The 22,906-nt window shown below is 56.0% G+C and overlaps 1 protein-coding gene across 2 annotated transcripts in view; it reads left to right on the forward strand.

The window, feature by feature from the left end:
* NDRG4 (NDRG family member 4) overlaps window positions 1-22,906 on the forward strand; it is a 40,819-nt gene that overhangs the window by 10,338 nt on the left and 7,575 nt on the right. Inside the window, exons 2-8 of one of the 2 annotated variants that reach the window (XM_058527940.1) lie at window positions 8,137-8,231; window positions 12,689-12,733; window positions 20,721-20,826; window positions 21,073-21,193; window positions 21,278-21,340; window positions 21,525-21,585; window positions 22,752-22,838. In XM_058527940.1, coding sequence (XP_058383923.1) covers window positions 8,160-8,231; window positions 12,689-12,733; window positions 20,721-20,826; window positions 21,073-21,193; window positions 21,278-21,340; window positions 21,525-21,585; window positions 22,752-22,838 — 555 coding nt within the window. In that variant the 5' untranslated portion in view covers window positions 8,137-8,159. Of the gene's footprint in view, window positions 1-8,136; window positions 8,232-12,688; window positions 12,734-16,829; window positions 16,945-20,720; window positions 20,827-21,072; window positions 21,194-21,277; window positions 21,341-21,524; window positions 21,586-22,751; window positions 22,839-22,906 lie in introns of those variants that run through there. The other variant, XM_058527939.1, reaches the window with a different exon arrangement.

The raw sequence follows: 22,906 nt of genomic DNA on the forward strand, positions 1-22,906 counted from the left end.
CCACGTGCCCTTGCCCTTGGTCTGGGCATTGGAGGTTTATTATGTCTGTGTTCATACCTGGAACCATGTTGTGTACAGAAACAGAGTTCACGTGTTGGTGCTGTGCCTCAATAGAAGAAAATTCTACAACAAAGCTATGTTATGTCAACTCTAAGATGTACATTTTTTTCATACTTTAATATCTCAAGTACAGTCTCTGTCAGCAAGGTAGGCATCAGGCCTGTTGTCATTGCTGTCACATGTGCATCAGAATTTGCAGTGTGGAGGGAAATCCTGGAGACAGTGGGGGAGCACCCTTGGGAAATGCTGCCCCACCCACATTCTTGATGTTGGAGGAGCTGGGACTGGGCAGCAACAATAACAGGCATGGGACCCTGAATATGCAGAAGTTTTGGGAAGACCTGAAACAATTTATTTCACTTATATTTTCCTTTTTAAGAATTCACAAGAGTGATAGATGCTTTTAAACGTCTGGGCCTAAGATTAAAAGTGTAAAGTATCAAAAAAGGTAAAGTAAGTACAAAAACGTTCTCAATATTAGAGCTCATGTGAGTAGCAGTTCAGAAATTACTTTGTGTATAATGATCAAATAAGCAAAAATATTATGGGTAATGAGAATCAGGTTTTTCATCATGCAGAAAAAATTACAAATAAAGGGGGAAGTTAGACTAAACTGTGTGGTGTTCAATTGGAATTAAAGGTATCAGTATAAATTCCAGATTTTTGATACATATACAGATGGATAGATATAGAAGTAACTGTGTTTGTGTGTGTGAATGTGTGTGTGTGTTAGTACACTTACATACATTTCCCAGCTCTGCCTGCTGAGATGGCCTAGAACAATGACACCCCAGTAGCAATGAGCACACTCGGTGCCCAGATCTTGGTTTCTATACAGCTTTCTCCAATAAAAGGAACCAGGGTTCTTTGGAAAAGTGGTTGATTCCAGGGCTGAGGCAGAGAAAATACAAGATGAGTTTAGAACATCATATGTGACTAGAAAATAAACAACTACTCCAAAAACGATGGATGCCTGGTAAAAGGACCCAAGAGCCAACTTGAAGGAACCCCCAGTGGCCAAATGTGGCACAATTTGAACAATGAAATAAATAATGATAGCAGTGGATTGTAACCCATAGAATAAAACAGATATCGGTGAGTCCATACTGATGTAAATAAATAATTGAATAAATAAGTAAACGGAGGAGAAAGGACAGCTTTTTTTTTACAAGAAAATTCCAATTAGTAAATGTCGATGGGATGATGGAAAAAGAAAAGTATCATTAAGCAAACACCACAGTAATAATTGTAGGCAAGAATCATCAATGGTTGCTAAAATTAGTGGTACGAAAGTATGATGAGAAACAGATTTTTGCATAGTCTCCAAGTATCTTCCCACAAGATACTTATTAGTTACAAAGGGAAAAATAGTAACTCGACACTGGGGAAACCTGCAGACACCACCTTAATCAAGTGATCAAGGTTAACATCCAAGTTAACATCCAGATTGACATCACATACCCCCTGGTATGATGCGGTGAGAAGAGTAGACCACTTCTGTTGTATTCTTGCCCCAAATGTATAACAGTGGTCTAATCATAAGAAAACAACAGAAAAACCCAAATTGAGGACATCCTACAGATTTAACTGATCAATGTTCTTCAAAAGTGTCAATGTCATGAAAGACAAGGGCAGCCTGAGGAGCTGTCCCCCACTGGAGGACACCACACAACAACTAAATGCAATGTGGCATCCTGGATGGGGCGTTATTGGGAAAACTGGTGAAATTCACATGGGGTCTGTAGATTACTTAACATTCTTGTATCAGTGTTTTATTTCCTGGTTTCTCTAATCGAACAATGGTTCTGTAGCCTGATCACATTAGGGGAAGCTGAGTGAAGGGTATGTAGGAAATTTCTGTGCATTGTTTTCTCTTCAATTTTTTGATTAGTCTAAAATTATTTCAAAATGAAAAGTTAAAAGGTAGAAGGAAGTATTATGTCTTAATTTAATTGGCATTTTTTTTCCTCTTCTATTGGTACGTAAAATGTTAGTGTGAGTTATAATCAGTGGTATCTTAGATTTGATAAAATCTGCTATGTAGAATAAAAATCTCCTTTTATACCCTTCCAAACTAATATCCTTTTTAGAGATAAACATTGTTACAGTTACCCTGAATCATTAAGTCCTTTTTTTTTTCCAATTTGCAAATAAATGTGCCTGTTCAGTGCATGTATATTTTACATAAATGGGCTTACTTATACATATTATTCTGTGACATGCCTTTTTCTCTTAACTGCATGTTTTAGAAGGCTTTCCCTATCTGTCTGGGTGGAGCTACCTCATTTTTTAAATAGCTGCATGATGCTTCAGCGTGTAGATGTTCCATAGTTTATTTAACCACTCTGACGTTCATTTGGGTTGTTTCCACTTTTTTTTGCTATTCCAAACAGTGCTGCAGCGAGCGCCTTGCCCACTGCCTCTTAGTACACACGTGGGCGTTTCTCTTCAAGGGAAATACCTAAAGACAGAATCGCAGAGTTGATAGATATTTGCATTTTTACAGACTACCAAGTTACCCTCCAAATAAAGTTGAACCCACTGCAATCCAATTAACAGTCTCTGAGAATATGTGCTGTTTCCCCACAGCCTCCCCAACACTGAATGTTATCAGTCGTTTAGTAGTTTGCAGTCTGAAGAATCATTCATTCATTCATTTCATCTCATTCAACAAAAACATATCGTGTCAGCAGAAAATACTAATGATTGTTTGGTTATTATTATTATTGTAGGGATATGATGGGGAAAGGCATCCCAGGCAGAGGGAACAGCATGAACAAAGGCACATGCTTCCTGTGGGTAGAACGTGCTGCTGAGTCAGTGGGAGTCTTTAGCTATGAGTGTCAGAGTCCAGATGTGGCTGGACTGGCAATTAGTCTTTGGGTGGTGAACATGATATAGTCTACACAGAAATCAAAATATAATGATGTACACCTGAAATTTATATAATGTTATAAACCAATGTGACCTCAAAAAATAAATTTTAAAAACATATATACATACATATATATATATGGCTGCCCTATGCCACAGTGGGAATGTGCTGGAAGGACAAATGTGTGTGTGTGTGTTGGCAGGGTGGCAGTGGTTGTGGGTGGGGTAGGAATTCAGAGGCTCAAATTGAGGAAAGAGCAGGAGAATTGGTCTACCTCAGGTCGGGCATAAATCGGGGGCCGTAACTGGAGAGAAGAAATGGAAGCTGGGCCGGAAAAAAATCATGTCCCTGCGTCCTTGTGTCAGGCCCTCTACCTGGGGAGGCAGAATCCATGGAGAGTGGGGTTTCGAGTATAGGCTCCGGGTTCCTTTCTTGGATCTGCCAAAGGGGGACTTGCACCTGTCACTCTCGCCTGTGCCTTTTTTTTCTCGTCTGTAAAATGGGGACACTGAGGGAAAGTTTAGTCCCCATCGCAGCCCCAGCCCCAGTGCTGTCCCCACCCTCTGAGGTCAGGATAGGGACAGGGAGGGTGACGCGAGGAGCCAGCTGCCTGGACGGCTCCAATCCCCCTCATACTGCAGTGGGAAGTCCAGTTCCCGGTTTCTGGGGTCCCTGGTTTCTGGGGCTTCCTTTCAAACCACGGTGCTGGCGAGGTGTGGGTGGAAGGGTGTTTGGGTGCACAGGCTTGGACACGCATCACGTGCTTGCCCTGCGCCATGTCATTCTTTATCTGTGGCACAGACGCCTCCCCAGGGGGAAGCTGGCTGGCCAGGCCCAGTTTGACGCTGTTCCTTGTAGCTTATTGCATTTGCCTGTGGCTTTTCTCATAATAATGGGACCTGCAGGGGTGCAGCATCCCCAGGGCACCTCGGACCACAACCTTGAGCATGACCTGCCAGAGGCCCCCTCACTCTCGTGGTTGAAAGAATACAGGCCGCCCCACAGTCCCGCCTCTTTTCTCTTGTGGGGTTTCTCCCTGCCCCACAAGGTCTGTTCCTCTGTATGGTTTCTCCTGCATAGACTGACCTGCTCCGTTTATGTCTTGCCTTTCTTCTCCTTCAGTTCTTGCAGTGGGGCAGCTACGGGGGTTTGAGGTGGGGAGTTTTTCTTCATTGTGCCGCATTGTCCTGGCATTATACACCCCTTCTCTCCTGTGCCTCTGGGCACTAAACGCTGGTGGGAGCCCTAGTGGTTGAGACAACCCCAAAATCCCCACAGTCTGTTTCCAAACGTCCCCTGTCACTGTCTGACCAGTGCTTCCCGGGCCACAACTGCTTTATTCCACAGCATATGTAACTACTGCTGATCAATGTGATAGAAGCACTTATTGAACAGTTTCAGGAATGGCCATAGTAATTACTTATTTATTTATTGTTTTGCTGAGGAAGACTGGCCCTGGGCTAACATCTGTACCCATCTTCCTCCACTTTATATGGGACGCCGCCACAGCATGGCTTGATAAGCCGTGCATCGGTGTGCGCCTGGGATCCGAACCTGCGAACCCTGGATCGCCAAAGCAGAGCGCACAAACTTAACCACTACGCCTCTGGGCTGGCCCCCATCACTTATATTTTTAATCCTAATAAATCTGAGGGTTCATGTGGCCCAGGTCTCAGCATAGAATCTCACTTAAAGAGGCACAAATCATCAACCAGAAGTAATTGAAAAGAAATGCAATTCCTCTTAAAGAATCCGCCCATGTTCACGGGGGGGGGGGGGGGGGGGCCGCTCACGTGTCTCTGTCACCCAGACCAGGAGGCCGTGTTTCCCATCCTTCTCTTGCGAACGTCAGCATGGCCTCCCTGCCCGCAGGTATGAGCCCTTCCTCGAACAGCAGACAGGAGGAAGAGAACTCCAGAGTTGCTTAAGTAGTCAGAGGAAGGTAAGGAAGACCCGTCAGATTATTTTTGTCAGGTACAAAAGGCTTCCATTTAATAAAGGCATTTTTCTATTCATCGTCTCTGTTGCACTTCAGTGCTATCTGAGGTGGACTGAGGAAGGCTAACACTCCCATTTTGCAGATAAGCAATCCTTTTGGTGATTTGCTCAAAATAACGCTAGGCAGTGAGTGATACAGAAGAAACATTGGCCATGGTTCCAATGACTCCAGCCCAACCACTGAGAAGCGGAGGGCTGGAATTCATCCCAGCCCCATTTGGTTCTAACGACCTATGTTGCCTTTAGGGAATCAGGCATTGGAGGGAAATAAAAAGAGTGACTGAAAAGCGCCTTCACTCGCTGTTGCATCACAGACCCCTGAGGTCGCCCACCCCACCGTGCTCTGTGCTACCTCGCTCCTTGTAGACCTGACCCAGGCTGCCTTGCAGGAGGTTGATAGGAATCTTATTTTCCTTCTTTTTTTTCCCTAGCTTTATTGAGATATAATTGACATATAACATTGGGTAAGCTTAAGGTGTTCAACGTGTTGATTTGATAAGGAATCTCATTTTCTTATAACTTATGATCTAGCTGCTTTTTTTTTAAATCATAACTTCCTTAGGAGGAAACTTCCCTGCCACCGCTCTGTGGGAATGTCCATTCTGGCCTCTGTTCTGGAGCCCCACATATCTAGAGCCCCACATCACCACCTGCTGGGCCCTGGCTGGCTCTGTTTTCCACAGGCTGAGACATTCCCAGTTCCCCGGATTATAACGTTTCTCTCCAGCCCCCTTCCCCACCACCCCCTCCATCACAGGCCATCTGTCCCTGCACTGCCCACTCTCAGCCCTTTTAATAGCACCGTCCTTGGGGAGGCTGGTCTCCAGGCTGGTTTCATAACAGGCCTGGGTGAAGGCGGGGACACCCCAGTGCTGCCAAGGCGTTTAATCGAGTTGGGTGTTCAGGGGGGCTGGTGACTAAAACAGTCCTAGAAGGGAAGAGTTCTCCAAGGTGGGGGCCCTTCGTTTAGCCCCCACCGGGATGGAAGGCTGTGTGTGCACACATTAGAAAGGAGGGAAGAGAAAGCAGGGCCCGGGGGGAATCTGCCCTTCCAAAAATACGGCCCATCTGCATTGTGTTAGCTGGTTTCCCCGGAAACCACTGGGAGCAGGGAGCTCCGAGTGGCACGGAGGTGCGGGGCCCTGGGGACCTGGGTGGGCAGGGACCTCCCTGCCTGGCCTCTTCCTGCTGGGATGAGGCTCTCCCGGGGGCGCCGCGGCTCTCCGTTAGCCTTCCATGAGGCCTGCGTGGCCAGCAGCTCCCAGCCCAGCCTCAGCACATCTGAACCCCAAACTAGACTCGGGTGGGGACCCCCATGCAGTCGTGAGACACCATCTCCGTAACACCCTGGAGGGCTGATGCTTCCTGCTCCTGACCGGAGGGAAGGAAGCCCGGGGAAAGTCTGGAGCTGCAACCTGGTCTCATGACAGCCTGACACAGAAATGAGTTCCATGGGATGCCCCGGGCCCTGGGGTCCCAGGCAACCACTACGCCGACTCCCCAGTCACTGGGCCTTCCACAGCGAGAAGCCAAAGGAGCAGGGGTGGGATGAGGTGGGGGGGGCCGTCTTCTGATCACCTGGCTAGTGGGATTGCCTGCCTCTCGGGGCAGAAAGGAAAGTCTGACGGCTAGTGGGATTGCCTGCCTCTCGGGGCAGAAAGGAAAGTCTGACGGCTTCACCCTCAAGAGAGACTAAAAATAGCATTGGGAAGGAAGAGGGGGGAGGAGGAGGGAGAATGGGAGGGAGGGAAGATGGGAGGATGAGAGGAATCCATCTTTCCAGGTCAGGTCAGGAGGTGTTATAGGGGTTATAGAATTTTTCATAGTTCCCATAATTTAGATAATAGTGTATGTTTTATAACTGCTTTTTCCTTTTATTATGACACAAGCATTTTACCATGTTATTAAATAATCTTTCACAAGTTACTGACCCGTAGTTTATTTGTCCAGTGCCCTATTCATGGACATTTAGCATTTTCCAGTTTTTTTTTTTTTTTCCTATTGTAAGTGGCTCTGCGGTGAGCATTCTTACAGATAAACCATTAGGCGCCCTCTCTGGTTTCCTCTGGAGATTTCTCCCAGGGAGAGAATTGCTGAGTCCAAGAATATGAAGCTTTTCAATTATTTTAATTCATTCTGCAAAACTGCCCTCCAGAAAAATGTGTGAATTTATACGCCCACAAGCAGTATAAGAAAAGTGCCAGTCTCGGTGCATCTTTGCCAGCACTGAAAACTCAGCGAGTTCCATGGGCCAAAAACCCCACACCTTGTTTCCATTTGAATTTCTTTGACTTGTAGTGAGCTTTGATATTTTCCCATGTATTTATTGAGCAACTTGAATTCTTTTATGAATTTCCAGTTCATGTCTTTGGCTGGCTTTTCTCTTGGTGCATTCTGATCCTCACCATTCAGAAATCCAAGTGAGGGATGGGGGTGCCAGGCTAGAGGGATTGTGGCGTCCTGGGACCCTCTCTGACCCTCCCCACCACTGGCTCCTCCAAACACACAGGCATACATGTCCACACACGTGTACACATATGACCCTTTTCTCCCCTGAGCGTCAGAGGCCCAGGGTCTCCCAGGAACACCCAGCCTGGTGGCTGTGGGTTGAGTGGTCACCGTGTACCGTCCCTCCCCGCTGGTGGTACGTCATGCCTGGCACCCCCTCCTTCAACATCACTCTGCCTGCCACGCTGCCCGCACCCCCCTCCTCCCCTCTCAGGGCCATCTTCACCTGGCATGTCCCTCCAGGCCCTCAGGACAGCCCTCAGCTCTTCCTCTATATGTTCTATGGACCCTACTGTCCATTTCCCACCACAAGGGGCTTCTGTCTGCTTCTGACCCAGCGTTTGGCCTCCCCACACTCACCCCTCTGCTTCTCAATAAATGCAGAAGTTTACTTGAAATTATTTTAGGGATCGCCCTGTGTTTTTCTTTTTTGGAAACGTGTTTTAACTTTTAAGGGCAAATAATATAATGACATCCCTGAGCCAAGCAGGCGAGCCCTGCAGGCGGAGCCTCGCTGCCCCGGTGAAGCGCTGCGACCGGGCTGCGCTGGGGCCTCGGGGGTGGCGCGGCGGTGGGGGGCGCTGTGCCCCTGCCCCAGCCCGGGCATGCGCTGTCCTCCTGGGCCCGGGAGAGAGAGCAGGGCCCGGGCGTCCCCGCCGCAGCCCCCGACCCTCGTCCTCGCCCTCCCTCCCTAGGGCTCCTGCTCCACGACGTGACCATGGCCGGGCTGCAGGAGCTGCGATTCCCGGAGGAGAAGCCGCTGCTCCGGGGCCAGGAGGCCGCCGAGCTGGTGAGTCGTCCCTTCGCGGTCCTGGGGCGGAGGGCGCCACCTTGTGGTCAAGAAGGAAACCGCGCGCCTGCCCTCTAGCCTTGCGGATTGCAACGAGCTGACCCTCCCTCCCAGAGGCCACGCGCCGAATCCTCACCCCACCCAGAGAAGCCTTGTCCCCGCCTTAGGAGCGTTCCCGGGCCCGACTGCGCACGCCACTAAGACCCAGCCTACCTCGCTGTGGCTCTGGCTGTCTTTGAAGCTCTGTAGGAGGGCCATTCCCATTTTAATGATGAGAAAACTGAGGCACGGAGAGGTTAACTCAGTCGGCGAAGGCCACACAGCTATCAAGGAATGAGGCCGTGCTCAACTCCTGGGTCTGGGAGACCCTTGAGCCCCAAGAGGGTACCCGCTGGGCAGTGCTGCCTCCAGCAGGGGCACGGTGCTTCCCCATCTGCCGGGGCCTTCCCTGGTCTGCAGCTTCTCTGTCTCTTCCTCACAAGCTCTGAAGATGAGGCAAGCATCACCATCACCACCAGTGCTGCCAGGAGCAGTGGACGGAGGCACTCTAGGTTGTTATTTAGTCCCGAAGGGCCCTCACGGGGGCACTTGGCATTGGATTCCACTTATTTCTACCCTACGCTTTTTTTTTCTTGTTGTGGTGAAGCCAGGCACACCTTCCCTTTCCCTCCCTGCAAGGAAAAGCTGTGGGTCCACTGCTGTAGAATTCTGGGGCGTCAGGGCTCGGGGGGTTATGCCATCCCGGCCCCCCTCACTTTATAGATGGGGAAGCCAGTCCCTGAATCTTCAGCACCCCAGTCGCTGCCCTGCCCCAGCCTCCCCCAGCCTCCCGCCTGGAGGAGGTGTGCCCCAGAGCCACTGAGCGCCACGTGTTGGGACAGAGTGGCCGGCGAGGGCTCCAGGGGCCCAACCACGTGAGGCCAGCGTTCTGGCCCCTGAGAAGGGTACAACGGTCTTACCTTTAAGACAGAAACTGGATTTAATTTATCAGTCCTGATTATCTGAGGGCAGGCCCCCAAGAGTGGTCGGGGGGCAGCTGGGGAGCCGCACACTTCACAGGCCCCGTGTTCTAGTTCTGCTCTCTCCCTGGTCAAGTCCCCATCAGCTCTTGTCTAGATGCTTGCAGCAGCCTCCCCATTGGTCTCCTGACTCCCTACGACCCTCTTGGAATACGTCATATCCCTCTTCTGCTTGAAGCGGGTCAGAGTTCCAGCCACAGTCCTTCCGGGGGCCCGGGATGGGATCTGCCCCCCAGCCCCCACACTCTCCCCTGCTCACTCTCTCCTGCCTCCCAGGCTCGCTGCTCCTCCTAGATGGTGGTGTAGCTCAGAAGAAAGAAGTTTCTCAGAACTTTCTGAAAAGTCCCTCCTCCCCACACCAGCCAGTCTTGCGAGGCATGCAAGCAGAGACCAGCCTTCTTTGAGGGCTTGGTGGGGTGGATGGTGACCCTCGGGGACCCCTGCACCCCATCACAAGAACTGAGATGTGCGGGTTACAGGGCAGCCACACAGAGGTGCTGCCTGCTGGAATGGGGTGTGCGTCTGTGGGTGGCGCAGAGTGCTGAGGGCACCCTGGCCTTACATGTCCTGTGCTTGTCTCTTCTACCCTTCACCTCAGCGGCGTGCCCTGAGAGATGCCCCCACACCCCTTCCCTGCCAGCCTGGCCCCGCCCTTGCTGCCCCTCCCTTCCTGACTGGACAAGCACGGCCCCCCTTTGACCAGCAGCCTGGCTCTGCCTTCTTCCTGCTGCATTTGGTGTCTCTCCCTCATCCCACCTGCACCTGGACCAGAGTTGGCCATGGTGACGTCCCCACCCTGCGTGAGGGTCCGTGGAGGCCTGGAATCGCTAGCTCAGTTTCTCTCCTCTCTCGAGTCAGCACAAGCCCTGTGCCCCGTGTGGACCTGGTCACATCTGCTTTTTCCAAAGGTGCATGGACGGCCCATCGCCAACCCCCAAAAACCCTCCTGGGTGCTCCCCGCGTGGCTTTGCAGATTTCCGTGACAGCTGTGCCGTCCTGCCCCGCTCTCTGCCTCCCTGAGCCATTCGGCACTCTCTTTCCCAGGGGGCTACACTCACAGACACGTTCCCCTTTTCCAGCCGCGCTGTGTGAAGGTGTCTGTCCTTTTCACTTTTTGAATCTCCCGCAACCTGCTAGGTGCAAACTCTTCGAGTCTAGTGAAGAGTGAAGACTTCCACATGGTTACTGCCACCCCCTCCCGCCCCCCCCGCTATTTCAGACTTGCCTGCCTGTGAAGACTGCTGGTGTGTGCAGGGCTCCGTGGAAGAACGGTTGCTCCTTCTCCCTGCCCTGTGTCCCCCACCTTGGTCTCTCACAGGCCGCTCTTGGGCCCCTCCGCCTCCTCTCGCTGGGCCCTCTCTCTCACTGTATTCCTCGGAATGTTCGCGCACTTCCTCCTGGACCTCTGCAGTCTCTGGAGTGGCTTGTATTATTCCTGCTGTTTCTTGGTTTTGGGGTCCTGCCCTCCCTAGCTTCCCATCCTGGCCCCCCACCCCAGCACCCTGAGAGCACGCAGCGCACCCTGCCATGACCTGCCTCATCCTTTGTGTCGATTTTGTCTTTAACAAAACTGCCCCCTCCCTCCTTCTCTTAGAGTCTCAAGTATGAAAATCTCCCGCGTCTCTTTCCCTGGCCCCCTGGTGCCAGGTCTTCTGGTGAGAGGATTCATCAATAATCAGCCTTGTCCCTTTCTCCCAGACCCCTGGCCCCTTCCTTGGAGGCTCCAGGAGTGGCCTGGCCGCCTCCATGCTTTCCGCCCCGACCCCATGCCGAGCCCCCGGCACTGGGTTGAACCTCTCCTTGTTTTCAGAGTAAAACATCGGAATCGCTGGTTTTCGTTCTTTTTCTTCCAACTCCCGTGACTTGGGGTCCCTTTCCTCCTTGTTGCACGTTAGTGGCCCCTGCTTCTTGTGCTGGCCTCCCATAACATCCTGCTTCTAATCCGATTGTCTCCTTTATCCACATATTTACTCAGTAGAGGCTTATGGAGCGTCTGTAGCCCACGAAGTCCAGCACAGGGGGACCGAGGTCGGTACAACAGCTAACACTCTGCTTCTCTTTTTTTTTTTTTGTGAGGAAGATCAGCCCTGAGCTAACATCCATGCCAATCCTCCTCTTTTTGCTGAGGAAGACTGGCCCTGAGCTAACACCTATTGCCAATCCTCCTCCTTTTTTTCCCCTTTTTCTCTCCAAAGCCCCAGTGGATAGTTGTATGTCATAGCTGCACATCCTTCTAGTTGCTGTATGTGGGACGTGGCCTCAGCATGGACGGAGAAGCGGTGCATCGGTGCACGCCCGGATCCGAACCCGGGCTGCCAGTAGTGGAGCGCGCGCACTTAACCGCTAAGCCATGGGGCTGGCCCCCTCCTCCGCCCTCCCGCTTCTCTTTTAATTCTCACAGGTGTGAGGCTCGGAGGCTAAGTGGTCTGCCCGGTTGCTCAGAGCCAAGGCGTGGGGCGCAGAGAGTTTTCTAGACAGACACAGTAGAAGGGAAGGCAGGGTCTGGGAATCTCTGCTTTTCCTGGACACGTGCTGGTCCCCCTGTGAAGTCTCCTTACCTGGACAGAGACCCAGAGAGGGTGCAGAGTGTCTGAGGGCCCCCGGGAGGCGTCAGGGAGCACCTAGCAACTCAGACACATGAGGTTCGAGCCCCCACCCCTCTGCTTCTCATCTCTGCCGCGTGTAAACAGTGGGTACGTCTAAGCCGTGTTCCCCTCATCCGTGAAGTCAGACTTGTTCGTGCAGATCTGCTTGTGTTTGGGGAGCCCATTCCACGCCAGGCTGTATGCTGAGAGCAGAGCCAGACGGGTCCCTGCCTCTGCGGTGCCTGCAGCCCAGCGGGAGGGACGGACACCAGCCAGAGCCTCACACCGTCAGTGTCAGGGAGCCCGAAAGCAGGGCCCTGGGCCCTCAGAGAGCAAGAAGCAGGCAGGTGTGGAGGCGGGAGCACCCGCCACTGCAGGCCCAGGCAGCGCCTCTGCAGGTCAGGAAAGCCCCCGCCCCTCCTCCAGGCGTGGGCCTGGGCCTCCCCATCCCTAACGTGGTGTGATAGCCGTGCCCACCTCTGTCCTTGTGCCCTGATGGTCAGACCTTGCAAACTGTCTATGGGGGCAGCAGGGCAGAGTGACGAACAGCAAGGATTTGGGGTCAGAGATTCCACCACTTTCTGGCCTGTGATTCAGCCTCTCTGAGCCTCACCTTTCTCAACTGTAAAGTGGAAATCTTCACATTTTAAATTGATAGGTAAAATCGAGGTGTGTAGCCGCTCATAGGCTCGTCTGTCAAGTACTTAATAGCCTGATGCCTGGGTTGCTTTTGTTAACCTTAAGACAGACTAAGGAACAGCAAGCAAGTCTGCTCAAGGCAATTGGGGGCCCCCTCCCCACCCGGGCCAGCACAGGGCCTAACAAGCCATCCCCTCTGTTTGCCTTCCCTTAGGAGAACTCGGACACCTTCCTCTTGGCTGTGGACGCAGACTGGAAGGTAGGTCTGGCTCAACCTCCCGAGATGGGGGACCAACAGCTGGCTGGCCCCTCGCCCCAGCCAGCCTGTTCCCAGCCCCTCTGTGTGCCCCCAGCCTGTAGCTGCAAGGGCTGGGCATCTGGCAGCCTCCAGGACCACCCCCACTACTCACAGCAGCTCTGCCTGCCCCCTGGACAGCACCATGGAGGGAGTGGAGGCCTGAGGGAGTGAGGATGCTGTCAACTGAATCAGCATCTTTCTCCAATGAAAGCCAGGTTGACTTTCTGAAATAGCTCCTGTTTCCATGGCAGCTGTTGCCGGGACAACCACGTCCTCTTTAATTTGATGCCAGATTCCCTGTGAAAACTGAAATCCTGCTTTGTTTTTATTCCTCCGCACGACGATTTCGATTTTGCTCCCTCTGCCAGCCATTTCTTCCCGAGCCCCATAGCGGCCGTTCAGTTCTGGGGCTCAGAGGATGTCTGAGAGCAGACACAACGGGAGCTGTGTTCTGGGGCCCCGCTGGCCCTCAAAACCTGCTGAACAAAGTCAGACCCTTCTGAGACCCTCCTCCTGGCTAGATGGAGCCAGCCCCCAGGCCACTGCCCTGGCCTCGGCCTGACTTCGATTTGGGTCAGTCTCCAAGCCCCAAGACAGCCCCAGCCTCGTGGTCTGGACGCAGGGGTGACGCGGGAGGTGGGGTGGCCCGCCGGCTCCTCCCCCAGGCGCCAGCTCTGCGGCGAGGATGGAGGATCTGGATCCAGGCCTGCGTCGTTGGCCCTGGGTCACGAGCCCCTTCAAGGACGCCAGCGGAGGCTTCAGAGCAGCCAGCATGTGGCACGTGCTCTGGTCCCCTGGGAACACCAGCTCCCAACACATAGGGCTTTGGAGCTGAGGAGGACAGGACGGGGTCTGTGGGAGTGCGGAACAAACGGGAGCCCAGGAGGAGGGAAGGGAGGGATGTGTCCGTGAGGTGGCCAGGCCCAGCCCAGGATCAGCGTAGGCATGCCAAGGGGTCCTCTTTGTCCTTCCTGCTCCACATGAGGGCAGGGACGTGTGGACAGCAGCCCCTCCTCCCCAGAAGGAGGCTGGTGAAATAAAACCCAGAGCAGCCAGCTGCCTGACATCGAGTGGGACCTCCGAGGCCAGCAGGGCTGACTGCCAGCCCCCAAAAGTATGAGAGGGAAGAAGGGAGTCCTGGGGTCCTTCACGCCCCTATGCCAAGCCCAGCCTGGGGTGGCCGCCCCCGTGTGTGGGACCCTGGTTCTCAAGACCCTTTGCTTTGTGAAGGGCAGCATATGTCAAAAGGCCCCTCACTCTCTGCTCTGGCTACACCACATGCAGAGGCTGCCTTTTTTTTTTGCCTTTCCATAAAGCAGCTGTGAGATTGGCCCTTGTCTGGGCCAAGGCCTGGCAGAGATTTTATCCCATTTCGTCCCTTGCCTCAGTGGGCCCAGCCACTGGGGGAGGCAGAAGGACAAACTAGAGCCAGACAGACCTGGGTCAGGTCCTGGCCCTGCCACTTACGAGCCACGTGACCTCCATGTCACTACCTCATTTATGCCGTCAGACAGGCAGCTCAGACCCCCCCCCGGTGTTTGTAGGGTCAGGGCTAGGGCCCTCAGGCCGGGCACTCAGACCCTGGGCTGACCGTGATGAGTGGCCACCAGAGTGTGAAGTCGGAGCCAGGCTGCCTGAGTGCCGTTCCTGGCTCTCTGCTCACTGGCTGTGTGATGTGGGCAGGTTACAGAACCTCTCTGTGCTTCATTTTCCTTTTCTGTAAAGTGGATGTTAAGAGGATAAAATGAGGTAACGTGTAAAGCATTTGGATAGAGCCTGGCACGTGGGAGACATGCTAATAAGCATTTGCTACGCTTAATAACGTGACCTCAGGCCCAGAGTGCTAAGGTGCTGGTGAGCACCACTGCTTACTAGCTGATGGGAAAATTAACATCTCTGTGCTTCTGTTGCCTCATCCTTTCTCATAGGTTTGTGAGGATTATGTGTTATCCTTGCAGCTAGCTGTGTAGTGGGCACTGCTGTTCTCCCATTTACAGATGTGAAGGCTCAGAGAGGTTGACTGACTTGCACAAGGTCACACAGCACAGAAGTGGCAGAGCTATGACTGGTGCCTAGGTTTGGCTAACAAGACCCGAGCCTGCCTTGTGCGGCCACAACAACTGTAGAACCTCCAGGGAAGGGGCCAACAGCTTGGAGAGGCACACAGATGATCCCATTTCTCAGTCACCAGGGCCTGGGTGGGCGTGGGGTCAGGTCTGGAGTGACTGATGCAGGTTTTTCTCATCCTCATGGCAACTCTTTGAGGAAGGCACAACTCCTGTGTCACAGTTGAGGAGGCTGAGGCACAGAGGAGCTAAAACACCTCACCCAAGGTCACCTCGCTAGTGGGAGGGGGAGCCAGGACTTAAACTCAGGTCTGTGGATATAAGCCAGTGACCTGAGCAGAAACAGGGGCCATGGCTTGGGATGGTCAGCTCTCACCAAGGATGAGAGGCCAAGGGTGGGAGAGGCCACTCGGAGGTCAGAGATCGGGGTGGCATAAGGTTGGATGGGCCCATGGAGGAGCAGGGGTTTGCTGGCAGGAAGGGTGGGAGGCATCTGGGAGGATTTTGTGGGCAGGTCAAGGGGCAGGACTCTGCCTTTGCAGGCTGCCTCAGTTGTTGGAGCCTCTTTCTGTGCCAAAGTGCCTGCAGGGGACAGGGAGCATGGCCAGGACGTGAGGGGCCGGGGGACATCCCGTTCCACAGCCTGGCTGCCCTGGGAGAGCATGGGGCCCAGCGCTCTGCTCTAGGCCCCCGGAGCAGAGGTGGCAGATGGGGCAGGAAGGTTGCTGATGGCTCCAGGCGGAGGACATGGCCCGGAATAGCGTACATGGCAGATGTTGACCAGGTCACCAGGCTCCCAGAGACGGGGAGTGACCGCCTTCCCCCAGGGCAGCCCACACAGCCCAGCCAGTGTGCAGGGCTGTCGCGCAGGCTGGGGCCAGTGGCGCGTTTCTTCACCAAAGAGACAGAACGGGGGCACGGGCGCCCCGTACCCCTCCCTTCAATGTGGCTCTCGCCTCTCTCTCCTCCTCTGCTCCCCTCCCCGGCCTATTTCCTCTCCTCCTCTGCGTCCTCCTCCTCCTCCTGTTTACTCTACCCGCATGTCTCTAGCCAGCTCTTCACCCAAATCCTTGCTGCTCAGGAGGACGGGGCATACAGCCTGAGGTGGCTCCTGCGTCCTGCTCCCCAGAGACCCAGGAGCCAAGCCCCACGCTGGTTGGTCCGGGGAAGGAGAGCTCGGTGGTTCAGCGGGAGGTGGGCATGTCCACTTCGTCAGGCTGCCTCCTGCCCCTCCTCCTCTCCCTGGGGGCCTCCAGCCCCTTGCTGCAGGATGGGGATGGGGAGGGCAGAGCCGGTGTGTGCCCACCACACCCCTGGTCCTGCAATCTACCCGGGCCCCCTGCCCCAGAACCCCCCTTTCAGCAGTGTGGGCAGGCATGCCCGTGGGCAGAGTGGGGGCTGCCCTAGGGGAGACCCTGGGGGGTGGAGAGGAGCAGTCCTTGGAGCAGGGTCATGACCCAGGTTGCCCCAGACGGAGGTGACTCCCCATGAGCCCTCAAGGTTAGGTGATCCAGGCCTGCCTGATGTGGAGGCTGGGCTTGGGGCTCCTCTAGGCCCTGCCTGCTCCCTGGGGCATGGGTCGAGGGCTGTGCAGTCTAGGGCATGCCTGTGTGTCCCGCCCTGCTCTGCATTGGTGTGGGTGTCTGAGGGGCTCCTGTGTGCACAGGGCGCACCTGGACGTGTGGCCTCACCTCCCATCCTCCCAGGACCCCTTGTACAGCTGCAGCTGTGGATGTGTGTCTGTGTGCTGGGGGCGGGCGGGATGCGGGAGCTGGGGACCATCGAGGATGGTGTGTTGCTGGGGGCGGAGGAGCAGGGACTGGGTGAGTGAGGACCGCGGAAGCCAATTGGCGCCAGGTTTGTCTCCCGACAACCAATCCGGGAGCGAGTGGCTGCTCAGAAACCCGGCTAGGAGGCGGAGCCGGCCCAGGCCCGGCAGGCTCCGCATATAAGTGGCCCCGGGATGAGCGAGGCCCCATCGCAGAGTCGCTGGTCTCTTGCTGGAGCTGCCTCCTCTTCCTGGATCCAGTGACTCAGGCCTTTCTTGGCCCTTCCTGGTCGAGGCGGGTCGCCTCCCTCGGCAAGATGCCGGAGTGCTGGGATGGGGTGAGTGGGGGCTCGGGGACGGCGAGGCGGTCAGGGAGGAAGGGCATCCCTCTGCCCGTGTCAGGAGGCGCATCTGCCTTCAGTCGCCTCACCTCGGGGATCACCGAGGCAAGGCCAGCAGGTCCTAGTCTCCCTGATGACCCTGGTCTGCAGTGATCGGGAGTAGCTGCTAGTCGGGGCCTGCGGAGGAGGGCGGGGAGGGCTGACATCTGCAGAAAACGGCGTGGGCTGTGACTTGTCTGCAAGCCTGTGTGGACCGGCGTGCCAGCGTGTGTACATCTCGCGGACTGTGTGCCCTCCGCCTGGCACGTGCCCGGCTGGCTTCTGCCTTGCGCCTGTGACCATCTCAGCCCTGGGGGAGGCTGTGCGCCCTGCGTGTGTCTGGGGTACCTGTGCGTGCAGGGGTCTGCTCTTCTGACCCTGCGGGGGTTGTCTTGGTTGTTTGGGTGTCTGCACTGGAGTGCCAACGGGACAGACAGCCTCTTTCTTCCTTAGGAGTTGCTTGCAGCTCCTCCTGGTCCCCAGGGCACCGCGGTGCCAGTCCGGCAGAGGCGGGGAGGTCTGGGGCCAGGTGCTAACTAGGCCTTCAGGCCGGGGGTCCCTGTGGGGGAGGGGACGAGGAGGGGGTTGCAGTGCCTTTTTGTGGGTGGGGGAAGGCAACCCTGGCGCCATGGGGCAGGGCCAGGGGCCCCAGGTGGATGCCAGGGCGCCTCCTCCCTCCCAGGGCAGCAGTGCCCAGGGGTGCAGGAGGGAGAATCAGGGGTGCACCTACTCCTGCACCCCCAACCCCGGCCTGCCCTGCCGGGTCCGCAGACCACGGGGTCGCCCCGCACCCAGGCAGCGACGTCAGCGTCTGCCCGCGGGCGCAGCCCTGGTCCCGGAATGCTGGGTGCGGAGGACGGAAGAGTCGTACTAGCCTCCCCTCCCCGGGCGCGCGCTGCAGCCCACCTCAGAGGGCACGCAGCCCTCAAGGTCACAGGCGAGGGGAGATGGACAGGCCGAGAGGGGACGTCCCAGCCCCCTCCCTTGCTGCCGCAGTGCCGCCCGCCGGCGTCCACCTGGAGGCGGGGGCCGGGCTCTGACGTCACCGGGAGCCAATGGGAGCGCTCGCCCCGGGTGGTGGGCTCCGAGTGCGTCGCGCTGCGGCCCTTGGGGCGCCCCCTTGTGCGGCACCCAGAGGGACAGGGACTCTCGGCGTCTGTGAGGCTGAGCTGGGTCTGAGGCCCGGCGTTGAAGGAGGCTCTGGGAGGTCGGCGGGAGGTTCAGACAAGGTCACGGGGCCACGCGGGGCGGGCAACCGGGCCGACGCCCCCGAGGGCCTGCCCAGGCCCACCCTTCCCGTCCCCAGGGAGATGAGCCTTACTGGGGCGAGCACTGCGGCTCAGTCCCGCCGCCCGGGGCATGGGGACCTGGGCGGCCACACGGGGCTGGGAGGAGAGAGAACCCCGTCACACACACCCACGGGCGGTGGAGGTTTGGGTGTGGAAGACCGTCGTCCTGGGCCTGACTTGTGCCCCTCGGGGCTGGAGCTGCCCCTGTGCCGCGGACTGCACTTTATGCTGCAGGAAGCGCATTGCAGCGCTCGTGCACTGTGCACCCCTCCTGCCCCCAACCCCGCCCTCCATAGCACTGTGCCCGCCTCCTGCCCCCCGCCCTCCCCTCCATAGCACTGTGCACCCCTCCTGCCCCCAGCCCTCCCCTCCATAGCACTGTGCACCCCTGCTGGTCCCAGCCCTCCCCTCCATAGCACTGTGCACCCCTGCCGGTCCCAGCCCTCCCCTCCATAGCACTGTGCACCCCTGCCGGTCCCAGCCCTCCCCTCCATAGCACTGTGCACCCCTGCCGGTCCCAGCCCTCCCCTCCATAGCACTGTGCACCCCTCCCGGTCCCAGCCCTCCCCTCCATAGCACTGTGCACCCCTCCCGGTCCCAGCCCTCCCCTCCATAGCACTGTGCACCCCTCCCGGTCCCAGCCCTCCCCTCCATAGCACTGTGCACCCCTCCCGGTCCCAGCCCTCCCCTCCATAGCACTGTGCACCCCTCCCGCCCCCAGCCCTGCCCTCCATAGCACTGTGCACCCCTCCAGCCCCCAACCCCTGCCCTCCATAGCACTGTGCACCCCTCCTGCCCCCAGCCCTGCCCTCCATAGCACTGTGCACACCTCCTGCCCCTGACCCCGCCCTCCAGAGCCAAGAGAGCGAGGGGGGTGGGGATGCAGGGGGGTGGGGATGGCAGTGGAGAGGGTGCCTGCTCAGAAGTCTCTTGAGTGGAGCTTGATGTCCTCAACAAATGCAGCCTTCAGTGCATACCCCTGCCTCTGACAAGGCCTGCCCTGCCCTCTCTGGGCTCGATCTTGGGAGAGTCATTTCTCCTTTCCCAGCCTCGGATTCTTCCCCCGTGGTTTGGGTTCCCGTGAGGAGTAAATGAGAAGACACGTAACAAATGTCCGCTCAGTAGTCAAGGAGCAGAAGTGTTCCTTGTTCGGATGGCCTTGAGGGAGGACAGGCCTGGGACGTGGGGAGGCTGTGGGGGACCCGGGCCCCCTGAGGGACAGTGGGGTTTATTTAACAGGGCCTCACAGCAGAAGTGTGGCTCCAAGGGTGTGGCTTTTGGCCACGGGGTTGGCACCGCTTTGTCATTCCTGCTGGAGACACGGGCCTGGACAGTGGTCCTCTGAGCCCAGACCCAAGAAGGCCAGTCCCCAAGAAGCCCTCTCTGTGTCCCCCATCTGCAAAATGGGGGAAGAGCTCCTTCTCTCTTGCATAACACGCAGGACACCCGGCACATAGCAGGTCCTCGGTCACCTGCTGCTTCCTTTCTGTCCTTAGCCCTAGCCCCACCTCCAGCTCACCGGCCACCCCCTGTGGTTCTCAGGGCTCCCCGGGGTGCAGGGCAGGGCTGTTTATTCAGCTCTTGGAGTCTCCCGGTTGAGTAGCCAAGAGTGAGCAGTTTGCAGAGGGCCAGCCAGCAGGGCACCTCCCCAGGGCTCAGGGATGCACAAGGCCAGCCTCTCCAAATGCTGGATGCTCCGCACACATCGCTGGTTTAGTTCTCACAGAGTCCCTGTGAAAAGGCTCAGGAAGAGGTGGCTGAGGCACAGAGAAGTGGTGTCCCGCACTCAGAGTCACACTTCCAGCTCCTGCTTCCTGAAGGGCTAACAGCATCCCAGAGCGGCCACTGCAGACGGGGAGGGGGCGGGTGTCTAACCGGCCCTGCCTGAAGGGGAGGGGCATTCAAGGTGGAAGGAAGGCCTGAGCAAGAGCCTGGAGGTGGGAACCAGGGGCCGGTGTGGGGGTCAGAGGCTGGGCTTGGCCGGCACGGGGTTGCTTCCTGCAGATTCTAGGCAGGGCTGTTGAGGCCGTTCGCCTTCAGGAGCAGCAGCCCTTCAAGGACTCTGAGTGGGGAGGAATATGGTGAGGGCGAGACTCAGGCTGGGATGGCAGGGCTGTCCCGGGGGGGCTGCCGTGAGACGGAGAATCTGGCCTCACTGGACCCTGGAGGGCTGCACGCGGGTCAGCTCACCCACTGGCTGGTTTGCAGAGGGGATCAGAACTTTCCATGCAGACCAGTCATATCCCTGTGCCGAAGGTCCCTGGGAAGGGGTGCTCCATCTGGTCTGTCCTCTCTGGGGGCTGCTTGGGGTGATGAGAATGGGACGCTCCAGGTGGAGGCCCCACCACAGGCCCAACAGCCCCCAGGCTGCCCCACAGCCTCGTTCCCCAGAAGAGCCAGGAGTAGGGGCTGCCCAGAGTGCCCAGCCCTGCCTCTCCCCCGCAGGAACACGACATCGAGACGCCTTATGGCCTTCTGCACGTGGTGATCCGGGGCTCCCCCAAGGGGAACCGCCCGGCCATCCTTACCTACCATGACGTGGGCCTCAACCGTAAGTGCACCTCAGCATCCTCTGGCCTTCCTCTGCCTGGAATCTGCCAGAGCAGTGAGGCCCCCTTCCCTCCCCGTAGGACCCCGTAGATCCCCACTCACACTTAGCTCTGTGCCCTTAGCCATTTGGGCCTCAGTTTGCCCGCTGGACCGTGAGGCTGATCTCCTCTGCCTCGCCCTGCCTCTCTGGCCCACAGGCCTCCCTCCCTGCTCTGCTCAGCCAGAGCTGAGAGGTGTGTCTTTGCAGACAAGCTGTGCTTCAACACCTTCTTCAACTTCGAGGACATGCAGGAGATCACTAAGCACTTTGTGGTGTGCCACGTGGATGCACCCGGTCAGCAGGTGGGGGCGTCACAGTTTCCTCAGGGGTAGGTGCCCGGAGCCCCCCTCCAGGTCCCCCTGGCTCTGTGCCCCGGACTGCACCCGGGCCTGACTCCCTGCTCTGTCTGCAGGTACCAGTTCCCCTCCATGGAGCAGCTGGCCGCCATGCTCCCCAGCGTGGTGCAGCACTTTGGGTGAGTCCCCCCACAGCCCCTGCCCTGCCCTGCCCCTGTGCTGGGGGCCGGGGGGTGCCCACCACCACCGCAGAGCCGCCAGGCTCCAGCTGAGGGTGGAGGGCTGCGGGTGGGGCCTGCTCCGGTGACAGTCATGGGAGATGGCACCCCCTGCCCTAGAGTGAGCATCCGTGCTCTCCACCAGGTTCAAGTACGTGATTGGCATCGGAGTGGGAGCCGGAGCCTATGTGCTGGCCAAGTTTGCCGTGAGTCCCCCCAACACCCTCCTCTACCCTAATCCCTGCCACCATCCCAGAGCAAGTCTCTCCCAGGGGCAGCCTTTCAGCCACAGGGAACTTTCTCTGCTGTTTCTTCCTTCTCCTCTCTCTACTTCCTCTTCACTTAGAAAAGCCCTTTTTTGTTTTTTTCCTCCAAGGAAATTAACTTGAAAAAAAAAATAGGTTACTTTGTCCATACATTTCCTCAAGACTATAAACTATAACTTGCTTGACCATGATCCAAAGCCAAAACCTCTATTAACAACAACTAGACCACTAATTGCTCCAGCCACTAAATAAGGATTATCCTAATCACTCACTCACTAATTAGGGTAATATTTAAACATGAATCGTTTTTTAACCCAAAAGTACACTTATGTTAAGTTTGCAAGGTTTAAAGAAACTCACATTTCAGAAACATCCTCTCAGGGAGGAGCCTCCAAGTTTCTCATCTCTAAAAACAAAACTTAATTTTCAGGATTCTAAATATTTCTTTCTTCAAAACAAATGACTCCGATTTTTCAACTCCAGTTTCGATCTCAGCACTTAACCACTCTGTTCCCCGTAGACCATTCCCTGCGCCCCCAGACAAACCGGACACGGGTGTATTATATGTATATTGCCATTTTCCCCTAAATGTAGGCAGTTGAACAGAACATGCAAATCTCTTTTACAATATCTAACGTAAAACAGGTCAATTTCTTACTTCATTTCAATTTGGAAATGTCAATTTCTTACTTAACATCACTAAGCCTTCTTTTTTTATTAGAGCAAAGAAACAAAATGGTTTATTAAAGATGTTTAATCCTCAGTTTTACAATAGCAGCATCTTCAAAGATATATTAAAAGAGGTGGAAAACAGTGATGTAGGCATCGATTTGAAATAAATCAAAGAATTTTGGGAGCTTCCAGGTGGGGAGGAGGCCGAGCAGGGGCAGCCGGCAGTGAAGCCCAGGCAGGTTCCCAGCTGTGGCCAGCTGGGTCATCAGTGGCATCTTGAAGCCCTTACAAGGCGTGTCCTTCTCCTCGGACCCTCCCACCCACCTGTGAAGGAGGGAGGGCCAGAATTTTATAGCCCGTTTTCTAGGTGGGAAGATTGGGGCTCCCTGCACCCCATCCCGCCCCCCCCAAGCTCTGTCTCCCTCTCACGGCAGCTCATCTTCCCCGACCTGGTGGAGGGGCTGGTGCTGATGAACATCGACCCCAACGGCAAAGGCTGGATTGACTGGGCCGCCACCAAGGTGAGCATGGTCTACCTGGACGGGGCGGGGGGCGGGGGGCAGCACTCACACGGCCTCTGCCTCTGCCC

This window comes from Diceros bicornis, chromosome 32 (assembly GCF_020826845.1).
Source record: "Diceros bicornis minor isolate mBicDic1 chromosome 32, mDicBic1.mat.cur, whole genome shotgun sequence".
In the NCBI taxonomy this organism is placed as follows: Eukaryota; Metazoa; Chordata; class Mammalia; order Perissodactyla; family Rhinocerotidae; genus Diceros; species Diceros bicornis.